Genomic DNA, 26642 nt, shown 5'->3' with positions numbered 1-26642 from the left:
AAAAGAAAATATTTTCTTTGCTGTTTTTAGGGATGTCCGATATGGACGAAAATGACAATATTATTGTAAAATAGTTCTTGTGTTTTGAAGTCATAAAGAAAGTATCTGAATTTGGGATAATGTGAAAAAAAAAACAAAATACTATAGATTTTTTGGTGGACGTCTAAGAGATTGCCCCCCCCCGTCCAACCTCTTAATTTCACAATTTACACTTTTTTAAAAACCATTTTCACTTTAATCTCATATCGATTACAAACTTAACTTTCAAAAAAAAAATTTTTTTTAATAAATTAAAAAAAAATATTTATGACTTTTATTGTCAGGATCAGTTTTCAATTATAACATTCGGATCAAGTAAAGAATAGATACCCTGTAGCAGACGACGCCGCCTGGCGGTGACAAGCGCACAATTCAACTAACACCGGTGATTCGACCTTGACATTGGCACAAGCACATGGCGTCGGGTGTTTGTAAACACGTCAAATAGCAAACATGCTCGAATATTCACCAACAAATTTTTTTTTATATATTTACAAAACTTTTGAAGATTTAAAAGAAAAAAAATATATTTACAAAACATTTTTTTAAAGTAAGTAACAAAACAAACGTATTTAAATAAATGGGTGTCTTTCTGTTTCGGATTTTTTCCACCCAGATTAATATTTATGTACCGTGTTTTTTTTTGTGGGGGGGGGGGTTCTATGTGCGTTTTTAAGACAATTTATTATTTTTTTTATTACATTTTCACCCCAAACAAGGCGCATTGCCACTTTGGTGTAGGGGGATACTATCAGGGGCAACAACTACTGGGGTACTATGTTGGGATTTGGGCAGCAAGATGTCGGTCCACGTTACACTTGAACTTCTGCATGTCAGTACAGTTTGGGAAGCACTAAGCAGTGGCCTGGGATGGAATTCCAGAGTTTAATTATTCTTTAAAACATTACCTTCAGCGGCAATTAATATATTTTTAAAATAATATTTTTAAATATTAAATTTTGACGAATATTCGCTAGCACGATTTTTAAAAAAATAAAAGATATTTAAATAAATCAGTGTCTTTCTGGGTGCGTTTATAATATATTTACAGAACTTTTTAATAACTGTTTTATTCTTTTTATCAAACAAAAATAGAACTTTTATAATGGCATATATATATTATGGACTGTTTTTCAAACATCAAAATTTTAAAATTAAAGTTAGTTTTATAAAAAAAAAAAAAAAGACGAGGTGTTTTGTTTTCAATTAAATTATAAACTTTATTTTAACTTTCAACAAACTTTTATAGACATAAAAAAATAGACTTTATAGATATTTTATAATAATTCTTTTTAAATATATTTAACAAAAAGTGTTTTTTTATCATTTCATTGTTGAATAAAATTTTAAAGTGATAAATGGCGAAAAAAAAAATATCTCGAAAAAACAAAACACCTCGTCTTTTTTTTTTTTTTTTTTTTAAATAAAACTTTAATTTTAAAATTTCGATGTTTGAAAAACAGTCCATAATATATATTTCATTATAAAAGTTCTATGGTTTCTTTTTTTAAAATTTATTTTTGTATTTATTGACTGTTTTATTCTTTTTATCAAACAATGATAAAAAGAATAAAACAGTCAATAAATACAAAAATGAATTTAAAAAAAAAACCCAGTCCATTAAGTTCAAATAAAGACTGAATAAAACTTATTAAAAAAAGGTTCATTCTATACGGTTTTGGACATTTTTTTTTCTGTGTACGTTTTTAATACAATTCAATATATATTTAAAGTGCGATGTGTCGGTGGTTAGTGAAGGAGAAATAATTATAGGCCGAGGCAATTTTTATGCATAATAAAATCACAAGTATAAACAATCGAGATTTTAAAATATATTTTATTCACATATCTTTTTATAACTTTTATTTTTATAAAGATGAATTCTAGATAGAAATCTTTGGAACTGGTCGCGATTTGAGTTCCCTGCCGAACACCATAAAAAACACTGCCTTCTCCCTACGCATGAGCAAAGGACATGTTTTAGTTGCCATAGTAACTAAACGATCATGAATTTTTATCGACTTTTTATAAGTTTTACTGTTTATGAATATTGAAATAAAAGAAATTACTACACATTTATTAATAATATCTCACTTTTATCGCCTTTGTTTTTAATCACTTTTATCGACTTTTTTTTTTACTGTTTATGTGTCACTTTTATAAACTTTTTCTTTTCTTTTTTAAATAGCATTTTCTTTTTAAATGACGACGTTTTTACTGTTTATGAATATTTAAAGAAAAATAATTACTAAACATTTATTAATAAAAAAAAATGGGTGCTAGTGCACTTATGATCCGCGCTATAGTTTAAATCGTATTTCTAAGTTTAATTAAAGTTTAATGTTGTTTTTATTCAATTGTAAGGTTAAAGTAGAGAATAGGTACAAAACACCCTCCCCATGTTAAGAATGGCTTAACCTTACAATTGAATAAAAAAAACATTAAACTTTAATTAAACTTAGAAATACGATTTAAACTATAGCGCGGATCATAAGTGCACTAGCACCCATTTTTTTATTAATAAATGTTTAGTAATTATTTTTCTTTTAATATTCATAAACAGTAAAAACGTCGTCATTTAAAAATAAAATGCTATTTTAAAAAAAAGAAAAGGTCGATAAAAGTGATAAAAAACAAAGGCGATAAATGTCCTTTGCTCATGCGTAGGGAGAAGTCAGTGTTTTTTTTATGGTGTTCGGCAGGGAACTCAAATCGCGACCAGCACCAAATCTTTTTATAATTTTTATTTTTATTAAATAAAAACGCACTCAGAAAGACACCCATTTATTTAAATATCTTTTATTAAAAAAAAAATCTTGCTCGCGAATATTCGTCAAAAGTTTATATTTAAAAATATTATTTTAAAAATATATTAATTGTCACTGAAATGTTTTAAAGAATAATTAAATAAATATTGAATTGTCTTAAAAACGCATACAGACCCCCACTCCGTCCCCAAAAAAACACACGGTACATAAAAATCAATCTTGATCGAAAAAATCCGACACAGAAAGACACCCATTTATTTAAATATCTTTTATTTATTAAATACGTTCGTTTTGTTACTTACTTAAAAAAAATGTTTTGTAAATATACATTTTTTCATTTAAATCTTCAAAAGTTTTGTAAATATATTTAAAAAAAAAATTGTTGGCGAATATTCGAGCATGTTTGCTATTTGACGTGTTTACAAACACCCGACGCCATGTGCTTGTGCCAATGTCAAGGTCGAATCACCGGTGTTAGTTGAATTATGCGCTTGTCACCGCCAGGCGGCGTCGTCTGCTACAGGGTATCTATTCTTTACTTGATCCTAACATTCTACTAAATTGAACACCCACTTTGTGGTCATCATTGAGAAAAGAATGGCGATTCTCTCATGTGACCGGTGAATATTCTCGTCTACAAAAGGTATTAGGAAGGGAACTTTCTTAACCCCTCCCTTTTTCTAGATTTACCTCTCTCACTCCAGCTGTTTATCTAGGGTAAATTTTTACTTTCTTTCCAACTCAAAACTCACCTTTAAAATGACGATTTTTTTCTGCTAAAAACGAATATCATGGTAATGTCCTATTTTAGCATCGGAAAAAAAAATTCCAAACATATTTGAAAAAATTCATTCTTGGAGTAGCCATTTCAATTTTTACCAAATGCTTAAAACAAAAAAAAACATAAAATTTTTTTTTTTTTTTTTTTGTAATTTCTTATGGTTAAGATTCTTTCAAACGAGATGACGTGATTGGAATAGATAGCTGAAAGAGAGGTGGAGACGAGTTAAGTAAGTTCCCTTTGTAACCCCGTTTATAAACGGGAATATTCACTGATCACGTGAGAGAATCCCATTTTTTTCTGGATGATAGCCACAAAGTGGGTGTTCAATTTAGTAAATCGTTATTGTTTGAAAACTGATAAGTCATAAATTTTTTTTTTTTAAATTTTTTTCGAAAATTTTTTTTTTTAATCTGAAAGTTTGTAATCGATGAGATTAACGTGAAAGTGTTTTAAAAAGTGTAAAAGTTGTATTTAGAGATGAGGAGTCAATCTCATAGACATCCACTGAATTTTCTACGTTCTCATTTTGTAGCCGAGTTTCGTTGATCTAAATAAAATTTCGTACTTTTACTATTGTTTCGATTTGTTTTCTACTTATCACAAGACACGTTAATAATCTTTTCTGTGAACCAGCATATTTAATTTGCATATTTTATTTGCATATTTCATTTGAATTTTTAATGTGATAATCAGTGTCAGAAGAATATACATCATCCAGTGCTTAAATTAAAATTGAATTCAGGCATTTACAAGGTTCATCTTGCATATATATATATATATCCGATCCTGCATTTTGCTAATTCCTACCCTCTGATGAGAAGGAGAGTATTTCTTCGAAACTCCGCGGATTAAGGACTATCCATTTATCTAGTGTTTCTTTTTCAAATTAAATATGTTTTTAACTCATTTCAAAGTGTTTTTAACATATTTCATTAACTGTTTACTCATATATATATATATATATATATATATATATATATATATATATATACTAGCAAAAATACTTATGCTTTAAGTGGGACTTTGCTGTATGCTCGGGTACAAATTTTTACATTAATGTGAATGTTGAACTGCTGAAGGAGGGAACAATTTACTAGTTTGTGATTTCTTGATGAACATACCATTTTTCTTCATCCTTATTGGACCAGTCTTGCCTCCATCTTCTGGTTACCTTCACTTGAACTTGGGATAAGAGTGATGGTCTTGCTCGGTATACTGTAGAAATTCTTTAGGGTATTTTTTGGAGCGTTTGTTGTCGATCATACATGAGCAACTTGGATTCAATGGTCCATAAGGTCCGTGCACCGTATGTGACATCACTTTTGCGTGAAGGTCAGAGTCTTCCTCTTTGTCAGGGATCTCTGCAAAATCTATGTAGTTACAACAAATCTTGCAGCAACTGAGGCAGTGGTGGAAAGCTATCAAGTACAATCTTGCCAGAAGACCAATAACAACCAGGGGTTTCTCCTTTAAATTTCACAACTGAGAAATGCTGACATACTTTGGCCATTTTTCCTATGTCTACTGAAGTAAATGATTTTTATGGTAGAGCAATCTTTTCTATTGCAATTTTCTAATTTTTGTTCTCTCAAAGCAGTCGTTTGTTGTTTAGCTGCCTCTTTTTCTGTCGTTTGGCAATCATACGTTCTCTTCTTCCGGCCTCTTGCTCATTCCCTTGGGATAGGCAAAGATTTGTTCAGTTTCTGATTCATTCTCTCATCTTGGAGCTTCTCTCAACTCACCTCATTCACATCTTATTGTTTCTTCGTTTGTTTCAGTTTGTCGTATTGCTTCACTTTCCCAACCATCTCTTTACCTTTCTTGAATTTCTTTTTGTAATGAATTTAACCACCTTGCAGCATGTCTAGTTCTGTCAAATTTATTTTGGGTTGCTCTTTCCAAATTTGTTAATCTTGCTTTCCTTTCTCTTTGATGTAATCGGTTGAGCTCCAGACGTCTACTCCATGTGAAGCATTTTCATTGGAGCGAATTGCAGTAACTCTTAACCTGTTAGCTTCTAATCTTGCTAGTCTTTCTTCCTCAGTTTCGTTTTTAGTTCGTTTAGGTGGCATTTTTAGTGCCTATCTGAAAGGGGTAAGTATTATCTTAAATTTTTAAAAAGAATTCTATGCATCGCAAGAAAAGATCCTTAATGATCCATTACATTGGTTTTGGCAGCATTATTCTGTAAGGTCAAAGTTAAGCGATATGGTGTAATAAATTTTGGCCTATGTTATGGACCACTATCATGCTAAATTTCATCAAGATGAGGAGATGAGGGTGGAGGAAGGGGATCTGATCCAAATTCACAAAGAAGTTTGCCGGCACCGAACCACGACTTGGTGTGCACCATCCCTAGGTGAGGGAGTTTGTCAAGAGCTGCACCAAATATGACCTTAATCTTTGACCTTGAAAATGGTGTGCTCCATCCCTAGGTTGGAGACCATCATGTCAGGTTTGATCATGATTAGTCCAGTGGTGTGGTTTGTAGGAGAGTATATATACATACACTATGACTTTGACCTTTACCTTGGAAAATTGTGTGCACCATCCCTAGGTGGGGGACTATCATCATGCTAGGTCATGATCAATCCAATGGCATGGGCTGTAGGAGAGTTGTATATACACACACACAAACACTACTACTATATATATATATATATATATATATATATATATATATATATATACATACATAGCACAGGTATCTTTGCTAGTAGATATATATTAAGTTTAGAAAGCAAGTACAACACGGACTTAAAAAAAACAATTTGTTTATAATCAACTAAGTTTCAGCGATATAATGCCATTATCAGGTATAGAATCGGTTTGTGATTTTTCTTTTTCCTTCCTCGTGGCATGTTCTCACTAGAAAAGTAAAATTCGTGTGTGTGTGTGTGTGTGTGTGTGTGTGTGTGTTTTTTAACGTCGATATGTTAAATGTTCCAATCGGAAGGAACGTGTGGCTTGCATGAAATTAATGATTTTTTTTTAAGCATTGTTTGAAATTGAATCGAAATTTGTAAAATTAAAAAGCTTATACAATGCAGAATTTAAAAAAAAATTAAATATTTATTTGTTTGTAATCAAACGTTTATTCAAAAAATTTGTTTTGTGCTGGCTTTTAAAAACTTACAAATTTAAATTTAAACAGCGCTTACATCAAAGAAAAAATTCACACACACACACATATATGTGTGTGTGTGTGTATATATATATATATATATATATATATACAGGTGAATTTTTTCTTTCTTACATTGAGCTTCTTAAATAAGGATTGATATGTATTAGAAGAAAATATAGTTCTACAGAAATATATATATATATATGGTTTTTGTTTGAGAGAAAGAAATCCAACAGAATGCTCTATTATTAAGTAATAAGAACATAATATTTATTTTTTAATAATGTTACAGAAAATCAGGTCAAATCAATATGGTACTATAGGTTTCAATGCCAAAATCAAAAATTAATGTTTTGTTGCGTTTATTTATATTTAAAAACATGTCATCATTGCTATCTTCAACCATATTTGATTTTTAAGCTCTGAAACATTAATTTTCACTGTGAGCCCACTCCAGGCTTTAAACCTATGGTAACCATGTTGATTTAACCTGATCTTCTGTAATATATATATATATATATATATATATATATATATATATATATATATATATATATATATATATATATATATATATATACTAGTAGTTCAGCCCAGCTTTGCTCAGGCCCTATGTACTGTCCATAACTTTATATGGATATATATATATATATATATATATATATATATATATATATATATATGTTAAGAAGATTTTTTTTGTTCCTTATAAGCGCCGGTTGAGTTTGAATAAAATAAATACGTATTATATACGTTTGAAGCCAAAACAACGCATTATTACAAAATAAGCAGACATTTATTTTGTTTGAAATTTATGTTGAAATTCATAAATATATTTCGAGGCAAAGCCTCATCGTCATGTCTTTCTTTTTTTTAAAAAAGAAAAGTAAAAAAAAAAAAAAGAAAGACATACTGAAGATGGGACTTTGCCTCGAAGTATATTTATGAATTTCAACATAAATTTCAAACAAAATAAATGTCTGCTTATTTTGTAATAATGCGTTGTTTTTGGTTTCAAACGTATATAATATGCATTTATTAAAAAGTTTGACTTATGTCGAGGTAACCTACATCTAAAATTTCTAGTGTTTAGACCAAAAATTGGCGGTGAAGTTTGGTAGAGTTTTCAAAGGTCAAATCTGGCTGAAAACCGATTAAAAAGATTTTCCCAAATCTCAATACCTTTATGTCAAATCTCGAGTCTGTAGACTGAAAATTGACAGAGTAATTTGGTGGAGAAATGTACACACACAGGCACAATTTCACTTATATATATAATCTCATTGTTCACTTGTCTATACTCTCTGTTTAAATGGATGGCACCATCCTCTTTTTGCTTCAACATTTAGGACATGAAGAATTTTTTATAGATGTCTTCAACTTATTTTAGTGGATGATCTCATCTTTTGATGTCATCCAGTGTGCGTAGACAAACATACACGATAACAAACAACTAATGTCCACAGAGTTATTTATACATATAGATTAGGAAACCCTGGGTAGCCTGGTTCATCTCAGTCATTAGCACTTTAAGTCATCTCTGAAACATAGATTCATATGCCTTTTTTTTTTTTTTTTTGTCAACATTTTTGCGTGTATATAGTATACATTGTATATGTTGCAATATTTTTTATATGAGAAGGTATGATCACTGAAAACTGGAAGGTTCTATTTATAAGCACTGGCGATAGGAATTGATGAATCAAATGGAGCCATGTTCTGCTAGCAACCAAGCAGAAACCAGAATTGCCCCAGAAAAATATTCAATCTTTTAGCATTCCGGCACACCATTTTTTTATGTATCAACATGAGAAAGATCTTTTGCTCTTTGCCTGCAAAATTATAAAGTTAAAGACCTGTACAGAACAGTTACCCACTGAGAATTCTTCATCTTGTCCAGAATAGCCACCCATTGGAAACTCTTCTGAAATTAAACCTGGCTTCCAATTCAAGAGTATATATATCAAATAAACAAGCTCGTAAGCTCTGGATACCAGTTTTTCTAGGACCGGGAAACTGATTCCAAATTTCTGCTGCTTTATGACTATTCTTGTTCATGTGTACATGAAAGTTTTTGAGGTGAACCTAGGGTGAACCTAGGGTGAACACAGAAAAAAATATGGTAGGGAAATCCTGTTAGACAATATGCAGTTGTACGTACCTTTTTCCTTTCTTTTTTTTGGGGGTGGTGGTGCATCTTTTGCATCTGTATCTATACTCAGCCATCTTGACCTTATCTTGACACTAATATGTATAAATAAGAAAGTGAGGTTGATGATGAGCAACTTGTCATGCTATAATGCAATTCACTGTCATCAGTCATACGATTGTATCTTTTGACATTATCTTTAGTTGTCAGACTTGTTCAAATCAACTCAAACAGAACAAAAGAATATGAAATGGTTCGTGTTGTTGCAATATGAAAAACATCATCATATGATGGTCAAACGGGGAGGAGGGGGTAAAGGGTGATAAAATACGAACATTGGTGTATTATTATCTAGATTGAGTTTATGCATAAGTTTAAAAGATTTTGTATGCTGTAATTACAGGAAACGCAAAAAAAATTCGGCCAGCAAACTTATTATACTAAATCTTAGTTAATCAACGTTTGTTTCTCTGAGTTTTTTTCTATGTATTTTACTCACATAAATTATATGTTAAAATATTCCTTGTTTTTGGATGTTTAAAAACAATCCATTTGAATTGTTTTAAGTGGAATTTACAATTTACTCACCAAGTTGCTTATCTTTTACTGAGTTTCTGTTTATTACTCTTCTCCTCTCTCACTGAATTTTTGTGGACTTCCTGCTTTTATTTTGATCAGTATCACCCTCATCTCTCTCTTTATTTCTCTCTGTTTATTAACAGTCAGAGGTAATAAAAGTAACTATAGCATAGAACATTATAACTTTATAAACAATAGGAAATATCATTGCATGTATTAATACTATTTAGCTTATAGCTGGAGAGAACAAAGGGGATAGAAAAAAAAAACGATATAGCAAACAGAAAGATTAATTTTGTCTTTACTTTTTAAAAAATTTAACTGGCTTTGCAAACTCACTTTTTCATGATCCTAAGAATCAGTAGGTCTCATTTTTTATTAGTATTTTATGAATATAAATTGTACATTTTCCTTTATTGTTTTGTTGTATGCTTTTCTTGTGATAGTTCTAGTGACTTTATGTGAAGAACATGTGTGTACCATCTTAGATTCAATTCATCATTACTGCATTGGTGAGTTTATGACTAGAAACATTGTAGAATATTTAAGACATTTATTTATTCAATTCTATAACAGGCACTGGTCGGTTTGTTGGTTGATTCATAAACTTCTAGGTCTATAAATTATAATCTCCAAGTTTAAGTAATTATAAGGAAAAATCTGCCAAGCAAACTGTATGCTTCGTGTCTTTCTCTTACTGTCATAACATAACTATTTCCAAAGTACCCTCTCTCTAACTACCATCTCAGGATAAATTAACTAATTTCTAAGAAAAAAAGGGGTATGTTGCATAATTTAGATCAGTCTTCCTAACATGGGATGTTCCACTATGGAAATTCTGTTTTTTTTTTGTTTTTGTTTTTTAGTTTCTTTTTTTAATCATTTTGCTTTTGCTGGGGATGCGGTATCCTACTTGATGCCTGACATTCATTCACTATTTGAGAGACTTCAACCGAGAGATATTTTTAGGAACTTGTTCTTTAAGTGGAATAATATTGTATCTGTCTCGCAGCAGAACCTTACGATTGGATATCAGGGCTACAAATATGTGTTGTTCATAATAGAGTATCCAATGTTTTTCTAGAAAGAATGCTGACTAGAAAAATATCAGTGAAACCAATGTCCACAATAGAATTTTCGGATTTATACGATGGCATGATGAATAAAATATTGTACTTGTGCATGAATAACTAAAGATGTGAATTGAAATATATTTAAATTAGGTGCATAAAGAAAAGTAACTAAATTAATAAAAGGAATAAAAGATCTCCATGATAAAAATAGGTTAGAATTCTCAAGTTTAACTACTTTATTAAAAAGAATAAGTTTAATTGGGACCTTTAAAATAATTAATGGGATTTTTAAACAAGGAACAGTTTTAATCCCTCTCAGCACTAGAGATTTATTGATAAGAAAAATTTTAAAAGGTTACCACACAAATTTTTTGTGATAGGACAATATACTTTTTGAAAAAATAATTTAATCAAGTTAAAAACAGCACTAGTGTAAACGATTTAAAGAATGAGTTAAATGAAATCAGAAACAATGAACTTCCCAAAACAGTTTTTAGTCGTTTTGATGAAATGTTTTAAATGTTGTCTTTATAATCAATACTTACTTTGAATATCAGCAGCAGGGAGGTGGCAGTGGTGACTGGGCGTGCCAAGTTCGAATCCAGTTTGTTCCACACATAGACAACCTTCACTAGAAAAAAAATCTTAACAGAAATATATCGGAGAAACGAATGCCAACAACATTCATCATCAAGAATGATGCTCAACAATCATCATCATCATCATCATCATCATCATCATCATCATCATAACATCTCTTTTATGTTCTGGTATATTTTAAACAGCTTTTAGAATTGACTTTCAAACTAACCTACTTCTGTCCAAGTTTTTATTTATTTAACACTAGCCTGAGTGTTTGAAGATGTGTGTTGAGCAAAAAAAAAAAAAATTAGTAGGCAGGCAGGCAGGCTCGAACCCGTACCGCAAAGGAAGAAAAAAACATGAAAAAAAAAATGTGACGTTTTTGCCCTTGCGTCCATTGCCAAGCCAAACTAAAAGTGGCGAAGGTTTAAATGAAGGCTAGTCGATCAAAAAGAGATGATGACTTTCAAAAATATTAGTGAAAAAAGCGACCCCTCCTTGTAGAAAAGTGCCTAGTTGAGGGTGAAGGAATTAATGTTTTAGCCAATTTTTCGATATTTGTTGTCTGAAGGGTTGAGCTTCAAAACAATACCTATCTTGTGAAAATCCATCGTCTCTGTTGAAAGCTTTAGGCAGACATGCATATATACATACATACATACAGGTGAGATTTATATAATAGACTAGCGGGGGTACCCGGCGTTGCCCAGGTGTTTGTAGGTGTGTGTGGTGTTAAATAAAAAAGAGCCCGGGGGGGGGGGATCGAACTGGAAGCCCTGAGGAGAAGTTTGAAAATAAAATCGGGCAGCCAGAATGAGTTAGTGAAAGATGTTTGAATTTATTTAAGAACCCAATTGACAGGTGCGCGGCTGGAAGTCGTTGAGCATTACGACGACAGCAACGATGACGACGTAGGTTTAAAACAATGTTAACACTTAAGCGGGGAAAAAAAACACAAAAAAAACTAACGTAAGGCAAACGAACGATGAAAACAGAAAAACAAACACGTGAAAAATGGCTTAAATAAGCCTGTTTCAATATTAAAATTTAAAAAATCGATGGGTACCCGGGTATTTTTGGGTGTGTGGTCAGGGTGGATAGACGAAGTAAAAAAAAAAAGAAAAAGAAAAACGAACGTTACGTGAAAAATGGCTTAAATAACACTGGTTCAATATTTAAATTTTAAAAATCGAAAAAAAAAAGAAGACATCTCACACCACGATTCGAACCCAAAATGTTTAGATAATGAGCCAATGCACTCATCAATTGACCTAATGCAACGTACATGAAATTTGTTCTGTTTTTCAACTATTTAAAGTAAATCAGGCCATGACGTCATCTGACGCATGCGTAGAACCGGTCGAGAGGGCCGTTTTTGTTGACCCCCCCCCCTGCCGAAAATTGTCGATTTCGGGGTGAAAAAATGACGTTTTTGGCCAATTTTTCAATATTTTTTGGAGCAAAGGATAGAGCTTCAATATGATACCGAGTTTGTGAATTTTTGTTGTTTGTCAAAAGTTTTTAGCAGACAAACAAACATACACACATACATACATGCATACATACATTTTCGCTTTTATATATAGATTATTTCTCTCAAATCCATTCTTGTGATTGCCTTCCATATTTTCTTTAAGCCTTCTCCTGCTATCAACCCTGCTATCTCAACTGTTCTACATCTACTAAACGAAGAACTCTCATCCATTCTTTAAATGTGTCCAAATCTACAAAGTTTCCTTTTTTGCGTACATTTCTATACACTCTACAGATTTACTCTTCCTCCGAGATCATCATATCCAAGCTGTTCTTTAAGACTCGCATTACACATCCATCATATCATTCTCATATCATTTCTCTCCATGCAACGCATATCCTCAACCCTCATTTGCTAGGTTTCACTTCGATACAAATTCACACTGTACACATGCCTGATAAACTTCCTTTGGTTGACACTGGTAATGCTATGCTGGTTAGTGATGATAGAAACTCCCCAAACTGCTTTTAAAACTTTTGCAATCACATGAATACCAACTCCTCCCTGTGATTCAATGATATCACCATCGTAACAAAACGTCCCAAAACGGCTGCAGGGAAATGATGGTGGCTCAGTGGTTAATGACACGCACTGACAACCTGGGTGTGCTAAGTTCAAATCCAGTTCGTTCCACAGAATCACTTAGGGATGTTGGCAACCTTCATGTGGTCCCTCTTGTAAGCATCCATTATTGTTCTAGAAAGAATTCTTAATAGAAAGATAATGGAGAAACGAATGCCAACAAATCATCATGATTGATGCTCAGCAAGAATCAGAAAATGACTACTTTCAAAAAACAAATGTTGAAAAGCATTTAGAGTTGAGTAAAAATCTACAGAATTGGTCTCTTGATCAGTGAAAGAATATTATTTTCTTGGATGAGTCCTTCTTTACCTTGTTTCCAACTATCAGCCGAGTATATGTGAAAGAGACAACCAAAAGGAGCATTTTGCTCCAGACTGCCTTCTTTCAACTGTAAAATATAGAGCGGTTCTGTGATGATACGAGTTTTATCTTGGCAGAATTATTAGTCAAAACTAAGCTTTTCATCTGATCAACGTCATCATATGATGCTCAACAGCAATAACAAGCAGCAGCAGCTGAGAAGTAACGGTGGCTAAATGGTTAATGACACAAACTGACAACCTGGGTTTACAAAGCTCAAATCCAGTTCATTCCACAAAAAAAACTTTCATTTAGTGATGTAGGTAATCTTCATGCTAGTCCTTCTATAAGTACCTAGAAAAAATTCTAACTAGAAAGATATTGTAAAAACAAATGCCAACAAAAATCATCTGATTTATACGAAATGAACAAATGGTGCTTAATAACAATCAACAGTAACTTAATACCCGTTTTTTTTTTTTTTTTTTTTTTACTTCTAAAATAATCCATCTCTGGCTAAGTCCATTTTAATCTGTATTTATCTTTAAATTTAAGACTAGTTTTTTTTTTTTTAAATTGTGCGCCATCGTAAGATAATGCAAGAATTTGTTAAAACAGCGGAAGAAACATCTTAAAATGTTTTCGATATTAAAGCAGAAGGATATGTTTTGATAAAATTTAAATTGCAGGAAGTTTGAAGAAATTTTTTTTTTTCTGAATTTTTAAGATGAGGATTAATTATTTATAGTATTTGCATTCTTCGAACTACTGTGTTCATCTTGAGTGTTATTTGTCCGTAAGGCATAATGGATAAAGCATTGGATAAAATTCATTTGTAAAATTACACTCTTCTGGAGGTTGAAGGTTCAATTTTTAGTGCAAGCAACACTCAAAATACAATTGTGAATTATGTAGGACTTCTACCCAGTTTGGGCTGACAGAACGAGAATATACTACCCTTATGAATTAATTAAAGAGTTCCATTTAAAATTTTGTGCAGATTTCTGAGTTTGACAGATTCCCAAGTTCAACAAGATATACCTGAAAAAGGTCAGAAGTAATATTGACTGAGACCTTGTGCAAATAACACTCCGGATGAGAACAGAAATAATAAGAATAGTTTTTTTTTTTTTTTTAAATAATGTTTTTTTTTGCATAATAAATCATTATTTTAACACTTTTCACTCATTTTAGATATATGTGTATGCGTCTGTGTGTGTGTGTCTTCTGCATGTTGACATATGGACTTGATTCAGTTTGATTCAAAATTCATTTCTGGGCCGTTTGATGGTCTTTCACAAAAGTTTTAGCAATTTCCGAGGTTGCCTTTTTCATGAATCATTTCAACACGTCATCATATTGCTTACAAAGGCTTTTGTTGTATAACGATGGAACACGAGCAATATCATCAAAATGGCTGACCATTATTTATTACTGCGCAGATTCACCTGAAATTGTGCACTGTTGTGCATACCAGAGCTGCCAACCTTTCATGAAATATGACAGAACCAGCAGCCAACAACAGGATTATTTCATCGATGTAATTTGCATATCAATTTGGAAGATATGCATGCATGCATTGAAAACTGTTCTAGGCATTGTCCATTTTCGGGGAAATCTTTTCATATTAAAATATTAATGTTCTACGATAAGATGGTCGACTTTTAATGATTCGATTGAATGCATCTTTTGATAGTTTCCTCCAGCTGTTATCATTTTTGTATGCATGTCTCTACGACCATATCTATACACATGCAATACAGCACAAAAAAAGTAGTTTCACATTAAAATGTTGCATCCACGTGACTGTTTTACAAGCAGCAAAATCCCACCCTTTCACTATCTGGAGCGATTTCCATAAAAAGAATACCAAATTCTAATCTGGCTATAGCCATGCATGTTGAAATATTTGCCATTGTGTTGCTTTAGCTTTTGATTGCTTTTCAGACTTTTTTTTTTGCTTTTTTTGAATGAAACAATCTCAACAAGATGCAATAATATCTATATTTCGAGAAAGAGCTATCCATCAGTTGAAATTCTTCATTTTTTTAAAAATTTGCTTACATTTAAAACATTTAAAGTAATTCATTTGGAATCGTTAATTGTATATAATTCACAAAATTAAGTTATATCCTATATAATATTTTGATTGCAGAAATTCCCCTCTTGATCAAAATACCATAGGTTTGCAACAACATATGCTACATACAAATTTATTATGTCTAGATTATTAGCCACTATCTTATGTAACTTTGGAACGACATTTTACATGCATTTAGTTGTTATGATAAAGTCTTACATTTCATCCTAGCAACATCATCACAATCGCAACATCTTCAAAGTAGTTCCTATTTTTCCTTCTAAATCTAAAGTCCTCCCACCGCCGGCAGTCAAGACTGGGAAGAAATATACACATAACTATATTGTCCTGACACCCTTTTTAACTGGATTGTACACTCATAAATATACAATTACCATTCCACTTTCCAGTTTGAAAATAAAAATTTCTCCCTTCTAAAATTCCGGCAATTTTCATTGGTTGAGAGCTTACAAATCTATTATTCCAGATTAAACACCTTCTTACAAAAAAAAACGAACATGTTAGACCTTTACAACTATGGCCGCTCTCTCTACACAAAGCATTAGTTTTACAAATATTATACCATTTTATATTTTAATCCAAGGAACTATATAAATTGCAGGGAGAAATTTGTTAGGAGATATTGACAACAATGCTATCAACAGTCGTTTGGTTTTGTTGGTATGGGAGACCGACAATGTTATGAAAATAATTGTGTAAATGTGAGCTGTTAGAAGAGAGATCAATTTCATATTCAAGTTTTTTTTTAAAGAAGTTAATGTATCTAATTAAACTTTACCCCTCCTTTTTTTGTCACTATATTTAATAAAATGATAACATTTTTCCCCTTATAGGAAACCAAAGAGGCCATTCCTATGCAAATATTTCACACTCACAATTCAAAGTTTATGCTGCAGTGTCTTCTCGAACTAAAATATGCACACTTCATCTCCATTCTATAAATATCATATTTCATCTTCCTTGCAACACTCAGCTACGTAATCCGATGTAGGTAGTAGAAAATATTTTCACCTCTTTAGATTAACTCCTTCCACAACCTCCAAAATCACCAGATCTTTTTGTCATAGTGATACTTAGCCACTATGACATTGAGACGCAGTTACATATATGGAAGCCCATGCTAGCAAAATTGTACGTTTTTTTTCTCTAGATGTTTTCTTCATCAGACAGACTGTTATAACAGGACTTTTTATGGCTTCTTGGTCTCTGTATTGATAAAGTACTTACATTACTGAATAATTGTATTAGGTTTATTACTGTTTATATTTTCGATATTATTCTGATTATAATTTGGTAAATTCACCTAATATCTTTTTCTTATTGCTGTTATTTTTTTGTATTTACTGTCATTGTTATCTAATTTTTATAGACTCATATTGTACCGTAAAAAGATCCTACATTGATTAACTAATTTTAATGCTATTACTCTTATTATTATTATTGTTGTTGTTATTTGTGTTACTATTAATATTACTGCACATGTTATTTGTTTTTCTCAGTATTCGACAAATAAAAAAGCATGTTCCTCTTAGTGAACCAGCCTCTCTTTTTTAATAACCGCTAGCAGACATGTTTACGGGTTTTTTCTTAATTCACAACATTGATTTTGTGGTTTTATGTATTTTAACATAAAAAGGAAATGTACACGCACAATTTCTATACAATTTATATAAATAGTACATATTCTACAAACTATTGAAATCATTCAGTCGTAACAGTTTCGCATTTGTCTTATTTTTTATTTTTATTTTTTCTTTTGCTCAAGTATAATATTGCTTAGTTGTGTACACACTTTTCACATATTTTCTTTTTAATTTTGATTTGATTAGGTGTTTTTAAAAAAAACTACAATTCTACTTTGTTCAAAATGTGCTGCTGTTGAATACATATAAGATTTATGACTTTTAGGTGAAAGTAGTGCATAGTCATAAAAGTTCTTGTCCATACTGCACAGAAGTAAACCAACTAGGACTGTAATTTTTACTTTCACCTAACAATTAAAAAAAAATGAACATATTGTAACGTTATTGTCATCATTATTTATATGCCGCATCATGTGACAGTTAAGTGGAACATCAATTTGAAAAAGAATAGTATGGGAACTCTTTTTTTCTTTTTTTTTTTGCATAAATATAATACAAATATGGGTAGCGGGACAGTCAAGGGAAAAGTAAGACGCCTCCTTCCCTCTGCTTAAGAATCCACTCCCCCCCCATTACCATGATAGACAGGTGGCACCTGATCGCCATCAAACTACTCTACGACAACCAACAAAAAATAACGGGAAAGATTATGGGTAGAAGAAGCAAAGAATGATAGCGAGAAACATGTTGACAGTTTGAACACATGGGCAATATAAAAAATAATGAGTAACAATGAATTCATGAATGCCTTGAAGGAGAGAGATAGATGGAGAGCTGTAGCCGTCAATTCTGGAATGAACGAATGAATGATACAGTATTGCTTGGTTATGTACACACCTTTCACATATTTATATGTCCAATTCGATTAGGTATTTTATAAAAAATATGGTTCTAGTTGGTTTACTTCTGTGGAATATGGACAAGGACTTTTATGACTATTCAGTACTTTCACCTTACAATTTAACAAAAACATATTGTTTGTATATTATTATTATTTGTATACCATATAATGTAACATTTAATTCGAAAAATAGCATGGGACATATTCATTAAAAAAGCAGTAACAGCCTAAAAAGAATAGTGCCCGACAGTGACTGCCACTGCCATAAAGTACCAGCTTGAAGTGACTAAACACAGTCGATTTCATTTCAGAGCAGTCCAATGGGGTACAACATTGGTTGTGATCGATAATTGCAGAGAAAGACAGTGCCAACCAGTAAAAAAAAAAATAACTGTCTCAATTTCATTTTGGAGCGGTCCAATGAAGATCACGCCAGGAACCAACAGTGACAATCATAAAGGCATCCAAAGTCCACTAGTAAAAAAACTCAATACAGCACTAACTGCTACTGATCATCACTCCCTGTCAATGGATGTCAGTGCCCAACAGTTGAAGACAATTTCAGTTAGGAGCATTCCAATGGAAGCTGACACTGATCATGGCCACCAGTGAGTTCCAGTTACAAAGGCAGTCAGTGCCCAGCAAAAAACGCTGTAAACCAGTACTAATCGCCAGTAACTAACAATGATGACAATCACTGCCGGTGGTTTCTGCTATCTGCCACTGCCTGACAGTGGAAGCCAGATAGTTTTATTTGGGCCTTGCCCACTATTTTCTACAGCTGGCATTGGCCCTCCCACTAACAACCAGTTTTATTTGTTTTGGAGGTGTGGGTGGGGGTGGGGGGGTCTTTACCGATTATCTTCTGGCTTTGTCATACTTCCACTGGGCAACGCCGGTACACACGTTCTGTTAGTTATAAATAATTTAGAAATGATATCTCTTAGTGTTTTGTTTAATATTTTATTGACTTTATAAGTTTTGTAAATTTACTTTCAACTAGAACCAAAATACGAAACCTTGGAGTGTAGAGTTAACCCCCTTTTTACCTATGCCAAACATAGCAACTTATACAACTAAAGAAGGTTGGCGGTTGCATCAACCGAAACATTATACAAATAACACTCAAGATAAGAACATTAGTCCGATTAATCCAAATAATATAATCATTCCTCATGTCAAAAATTAAAAACTGTAAGAATTATTCTATTTCTATGTTATTGTTATCGATCATAACATGTATTGAGTCCTGTTGTCGTATTTGGTTGAGTGAATTTGCCTTATTTGAGGGTTCTTGATAAAAAACAAAAATGTGTCTGTAATTTGATTGGCATCAATTTCTTTTTCTCTGCAGTTTCTCTCTCACAGATGTGATGTTGCTAGTCAGTCTTTTTTCTATAAATACTATTATGGCATGCATTCTTCAAAAGTGTCTGATCTATTTCCTGCTTTCCTTGTACCAGCTCGTTTTATTTGTTGGTCTAGTGATTTCCATTAATTCGCTGTTTTGATATCTCATTGTAATACATCTTTCTAAGATGGTGGATTTTTTTTTTTCAGAACTGCAGACTTGTGTAACTCACATTCTGCCGACTGTTTTCTTCCTACGTGTAGCTTTGGTCTTTTCAAGACTAAGGCCAATAAGTATTTCCTATTTGTGTGATAAGCATCTTTCATTCCCATTAGCTACTTATATTAAATGGTTTCACACCTTGTCTGGAGCAATTTCCTTAAAAAGAAAATTCTATTCATGGTGTTATTTTTTAGCTGAATGCCAAGTTTTTCTTTGTTTTTTATTAAATTAAAAAAAAAAAATATTTTACAAGGAATTCAATGTTAGTATAAATTTTAGATTTCTCTTAATCTTTTCCCTAGTCTGTACAATACACTTAGAAAATTGTTGGTGAAATGCAATTTTTGATGGCCAAACTGCTTCGAAAAGGGGCCAAATTTGTGAAATTTGACTTTAAAAAGGCCAATCTGGCAACCCTGGACAAGAATATGATGGTGACTTCTCTTTGATGTAGCCTCGTTTTTTAATATTATAATAATAATGTGATCATTGCTTAAAGATTGTCAATCTTTACAACAATGATCATATATGTGCTTTTATTTTTGTCTTGAACTATGTAGCACAATATTACTTTTTGAGTATTTATTAGTCCTTATTAATTTATATGATTTGGGTCAGTTCTATATTTAAAATGGACACTTTTTTTCATAGGAATGTTAATAAACTTATATTTCTTTGATGCTGTTGTTGTTTCTGTGCTAGCTGGAAAAAAATCAACTTTATCAAAACAACAAAAATTTGTTGATTAAATATATTCCTCATTCCGTGGAATTTCCACAGGTCCTGCTTGTCATTAAATATTACACTTTTATTTTTTTTTTTTTGTTTCTTTCAGCTAATTCTTCCAAAAATGATGAATGGTTAATGGTAGACAATATCGGAGACATTCCTACAGTAACAGTAACTGATGCTTCAAAATGTTTTGAACACACTAAAAGTTTTGACTCTGCAAAAAGCTCAGACTCCTTGAAAAGTGGAGACACAGTCAAAAGTGGCGATACTCCTAAGACTCCTGATAATACCAGATCTCAAGACAGTGATAAAATACCCGACTCTCCCAAATTGGTGGATACTCCTAGCAAACAACTGGATGGTAACAAAACGGATACTTCAACAAAGAACCGTACACCAGAAAAAGGAAAAGGTCCATTTAAGTGGAAACTGAAAAAAACACTGAAAGGTTCTGAGTCACCGAATTCTGGAGTCTACGCATGCGAGAAATGCCGCCAGGTATGTTTTCAGAATTTCCTTTGAACCATTTAAAGTTTGTGTGAAAAAAACATGCGTTCATTTTTTTTTATTAACTTTAATTCAGCAAAAACAAGACATTGCTGCAGAGACATAAGGAGCTACTATGATTAAGGGCCAGATTTATAGGGACATCCAAAGTGGGGAGTTATGCAGCAAGATTATTCACATTACTATGATCATAGGCCAGATATTTGTAGTTAAAAAAAAAATGAAAAGTTCTCAACGTCTGTACTACTTTCTACGATCCAACCTACTCAGTTCGGTTTCAAGAACTAAATTTCCCTGCCCTTTCAATTTCAGTTTTTTTATAATTTCCTTTTGGGGATCAAGTCTCATTGATATACAAATTAATACATATCAGACTACATCCCCCATTATCTTTGAAGATCATCTCATAACTCCGTGCCCAGATCAGCACTCACATCAACTTCAAACACTGCTAGACACTAAACACTACTAACTTCTTGAGCACCACTAGAGACTACTAGCCTTTTGAGCACCGCTAGACGCTACTAGCCTGTCGAGCACCGCTAGACACTACTAGCCTCTCAAACATTACTAGACTTTACTGGCCTCTCAAACACTGCTAGAAACAAATTACATTTATAGTGGCATCCAAAGTGGGGAGTTGTGCAGCAAGATTATCCATATTACTATAAATTTGTGGATGTCGGTACAGTCGAAATGGGGAGCAAAGAGTGAATTCCAAAGACAAACGATCGAAAGAAAGAAAAAAAAAAGTAAAAACGTTTTCTGGCATCACTACAGTGAAAGGGTGGGATTTTGCTGCTAGTCAGGGGGGTATGTGCATTAAAGCGGTACAAATGCAGTAAGTTCATGGTAAAAGAACTTGTAAAATGAGCACAAGGATGCAATTGATAGTGCAAGACTTATTAGGTTAGAGACTTTTTTTTTACCATGGAAACGGGAAGCAGGGAGTGAATTCCAAAAGCAAATGATCTGAGGAAAGAAAAAAAAGTTTAAAAGTTTTCCATTATCTGGAGATCTTCTGCAGTGAAGGGGTGGGATTTTGGTGCTGGTCAAGTTTGATGGGAGTGGGGTATTTACGTTAAAGGGGTACAAGTGCAGTTAGTTCATCGGAACATATTCTGTGAAATTATTTGTAAGACGAGCACAGGGATCCAACTTTACAACGAAGGACAAGAGCTGAAAGATCGGGTTAGGTTAGAGACTCTGTTTTGGAACCATGTCCAAGATGGGAAGAGTAGTGGTTGGCGCACTAGCCCAGATATGGTACCAATATTCCATGCATGGGCGAATGGTGGCTTTATAGACATACTGATGGAGGGTGGGCGGCGCCAGACATTGCCCGGTCATAAAACACACTTAAATATATTTTAATTCATGCAGATTTTATATTTATAATTACAGAGCCAATTCTCTGCTGATTATCATATTGTACCTAATATATAGTAATGATTTCAAAAGTTTTAAAAAATTTCTTCCAAAACTTATAATTAACAACTTTTGTTGTTAACGAGTCATTGGAAATGTCTCATAATCTATCGATTTTTATTATTCCTAATTAATTTTTATCTTAAATTTGGAACTTTTTTATTTTTTCCTTATTGAAATATTTAGCTATTTTTCCTTGAATAAAAAGTTAATGGAAAATTTTATAAAAATAGAAACCTTGAAACATCTTATGATATTTACTTTTTCCAATAAAAATGGACGATTTTTTTTCCATTTCCATCGAAAGTGATATGAATAAATTCCATCTGTATTTAATTCAGATTTATAATTTATGTTTCGTATTATCTTGAATGATTTATTTCTTGATTTCATGAACTAGAACAATTTTTGTGATTGGTCAATCTTTGTATGAATTTAAAAACATTTTTAATTTATTACGTACACCTTTCCCCTACAATAACATCCGGTGAGTGACGTCACCAAATTCGGTCTTCCTGGGCTCCCGTTGGTCACTCAGAATCTGGTTGTCATTCTGGCTATGGTCTTGGGGGTTTGAAGGTCCTGTCTGACAAATCACCATTTCTCTCATGTTGAGAAAAGATCGAAAGAGCAAATCATCTAACGCTGGTCATCAAAGTTTGTATCACTGTGAAGCAAAGGTAATTTCAAATTAAAAGAAGAAAGAATAACGCTTCAACGACTGATCTTTTTGAATAAAGTAACAATAATTATTTATAGAAAGACTTTACAACCCTGGTCAAGCACAATTCTTCAACTTAAGCTCTTAATATTCATGTCTGGATGGCACTAAGTCTGGGCGATTTTTTAAGTTCAGTAATTTCAACTCTAAGTTTGAAGGTCAGTTTCTTAAAACCATGGAATCAGCGGGAAGCAAAGCTGAGTCTGGACGATTTTCAAGTTCAGTCATTTCAACCATAAGTTCAAGGGTCAGTCTCTCAGTGGCATGGAGTCAGCGGGGAGCAAAGTGAAGTTTGCAAAACTTGCTTATGTCTTGACTTATATGGAGAATTAACTAGAGGATGACTCCACTCGTCTCTCAAAAAAATTTCACTTACAATTCCTGATAAGACATTATTGGTAATATTATCTTGTCATGTTTACTGGTTCTAATATGCAAAGAATAACATGAAGCCTCTTCATGTAAAAGACTGAAAATAATGCTACTTCAAGGTAAAAAACTTGCCAATGATAAATGTTATATGGAATAGATTCTGACCCAGAAAACAGCAATTTCCCCCCCCCTTTTTGTCAGAAAGATCACTCATGGAATGTGAGGACTAAAGGACAAAATAAAAGAAGTTTGAGTTACACAACTGTTGACAGTAAACCTTACATCCACTTTCTTCTCTCCTTGTCATTGAACATAAACAAATCAAACTTAATCGCCTATCAGTTCTATCGATTCGAACATTTATTTTTTTGTGTTAAGTTTCAGAACTATTTTATAATAGTATATCACATAGCAATTTATTTTTATGTCATTTTTTTATTATATTTTGTCGATGAAATTAAGCTTGTTAATAAATTTACTTACTTTTATGACAAATATCTATCATCTATATATATATAAAACCGAAAATGTGTGTATGTATGTTTGTATGTATGTGTGTTTGTGTGTCTGCTAAAATCTTTCGACAGACAGAACAAAAATTCACAAACTTGGTATCATATTGAAGCTCCATCCTTCGCCCGAAAAATATCGAAAAATTGGCCAAAAGCGTTCATTTTTTCACCCCAAAATTGACAATTTTCTACGGGGGGGGGGAATCAACAAAAACCGTCCTCTCATGACGAGATCGGTTCCACACACGCGTCAGATGACGTCATGACCTGATTTAGTTTAAATAGTTGAAGAACTGACTAAATTTCATGTACATCGTGTTAGCTCAGTTGGTTAGAGAGTTGGTTCATTATCTAAATGTTTTGGATTCGAATCGTGGTGTGAGATTTTTTGTTTTCGATTTTTAAAATTTAAATATTGAAGCAGGGTTATTTAAGCCATTTTTCACGTAACGTTCGTTTTTCTATTTTTTTTTTTTACTTCGCTTAGTCTTAGGTTTTCATTAACAACCCCACCCCCGACCGACCACACACACCCAAAAACACCCGGGTACCCACCGATTTTTTAAATTTTAATATCGAAACAGACTTATTTAAGCCACTAAGCAGGGTTTTTTGACGTTCGTTTTTTTGGGTTTTTTGACTTCGCTTATTCTTAGGTTTTCATTAACACCCCCGCGCACCTCCAAACACTCGGGCAACGCCGGGTACCCCCTCTCCCCCTCGCTAGTCTATATATATAAAAGCGAAAATGTGTGTTTGTATGCATGTGTGTTTGTATATTTTGCAAAAACTTTCCACATGGGTCACGGATATTTGCCAGATCAGTATCATTTTAAAGTTCCAACCTTCGCCCGACAAACATAAAAAAATTGGCCAAAAACGTTAATTCCTTCCCCCTAAAATCAGCACTTTTCTACAGGGGGGTGGGTGAGCAAAAACGTTCTCTCATGACGAGTTTGGTTCTATGCATGCGTCATACGACGTCGGAACCTGATTTAGTTTAAATATTTGAAAAAGCGACACAATTTTTCAACGTCGTCTTAGCTCAGTTGCTTAGAGCGCGGCCTCATTATCTAAAGGTTTTGGGTTCGAATCGTGGTGTGAGATGTCTTTTTTTTTTTTTTTTTTTTTTTTTTTTCGATTTTTTTAAATTTTAATATAGAAGCAGGGTTATTTAAGCCATTTTTCACGTGTTTTTTTTGTTTTTTTTAACGTTCGTTTTTCTGTTTCATGTTTTCTTTATCGTTCGTTTGCCTTACGTTAGTTTTTTTTTGCTTCGCTTATTATGTTTTCATTAACACCTCCACCCCCATCCAACCACACACTGAAAAACACCCAGGCAACGCCGGGTACCCTCTGTTAGTCTATATATATAAAAGCGAAAATGTGTGTATGTTTGTATGTATGTATGTGTGTTTGTATGTCTCGCAAAAACTTTCAACATGGGTCACGGATTCTCACGAGATAGGTATCATTTTAAAATTCCAACCTTCGCCCAACAAATATCGAAAAATTGGCCAAAAACATTAATTTCTTCACCCTAAAATCATCAGTTTTCTACAGGGAGGGGTCAGCAAAAACCGTCCTCTCATGACAAGTTCGCTTCTAAGCATGCGCAAATAACGTCGGAACATGATTTAGTTTAAATATTTAAAAAAAAAACGATCCAATTTCGTCAACGTCTTCTTACCTCAGTTGCTTAGAGGGTGGCCTCATTATCTAAAGGTTTTGGGTTCGAATCCTGATGTGAGGTGTCTTTTTTTTTTTTCGATTTTTTAAATTTTAATAATGAATTGGTTTTTATTTTTCAGATTTTTTAAAGAAGTTTTAACGTTTGTTTTTCTGTTTTATTTTTCCATTACATTTGCGTTTTCTTTTTTGTTTTTCCCATTTTTACATTTAACATCGTTCGTTTGCTTTACGTTAGTTTTTCTGTGTTCTTTTTTTCGATTTTTTTAAGTTTTAACATTTATTTTTTGAAAAATATTTACTTCGCTTATTCTTATGTTTTGATTACCCCCCCCCCGCCCGAGCACACACACACCTCTAAACACCTGGGCAACGCTGGGTACCCCTCTCCCCGCTAGTATTCTATAAAAGTGAAAATATGTCTCTGTGTGTGAGGACACCTCTCAACCTATATACTCTCCAAATTTTTTATCTATGCACTTGAAATTTTTGTGTATAGAGTGTTCAGACACGGGGAAAACTTTTTAATTTGTTTTCATCCGGAAAAAAGTGTTGCTAAAGTGGTCCAAATTGAAAAATTAGTACGTGAGAAGTGACTGGATTTGTTTCTGTTTCCAACTGTTTCACAACTGCGCATGCACGGTCGTGAAATATGACAGCTTTCTTATGTTAAGTATGAGTTGGTGTGAAAACATTGTTTCAAAGTCATGTCAAGCTGGTGTAATGGTTATCGTACTTGACTCACTGTTTTTAGGTTTTGGTTTCGATCTCAGCTCGAGTATTTTTTTTTTTTTTTCTACAAGAAGCGAACTGTTTAGAAAAAACATAATACTTGCATGCACATCTCAGTTTGTTTGTTTTTTATTTTTTTTACTGCATTTTTTTTTTAATGAATTTTAAATTACATTTAATACCTACGTTATTTCTGTTTATAATCAATAAGTATTCTGCGTTTATTAAAATATAATATTTATGCATATTTTACCACCAAGCAATGCCGAGT

General features: G+C 32.6%; 1 protein-coding gene across 8 annotated transcripts in view; it reads left to right on the top strand.

The window, feature by feature from the left end:
- The window catches only part of LOC145280106 (TBC1 domain family member 2B-like), a 414275-nt gene that overhangs the window by 221703 nt on the left and 165930 nt on the right, over window positions 1-26642 (top strand). For all 8 annotated transcript variants that reach the window (XM_080131850.1, XM_080131851.1, XM_080131849.1 and 5 more), the window contains one exon: window positions 20514-20908. In XM_080131850.1, coding sequence (XP_079987976.1) covers window positions 20514-20908 — 395 coding nt within the window. The remainder of the gene's footprint in view (window positions 1-20513; window positions 20909-26642) is intronic.

Source organism: Euprymna scolopes, chromosome 7, assembly GCF_053919585.1.
Source record: "Euprymna scolopes isolate OS-2025 chromosome 7, ASM5391958v1, whole genome shotgun sequence".
Lineage (NCBI taxonomy): Eukaryota > Metazoa > Mollusca > Cephalopoda > Sepiida > Sepiolidae > Euprymna > Euprymna scolopes.
This window is presented reverse-complemented; position numbering and strand designations above follow the sequence as displayed.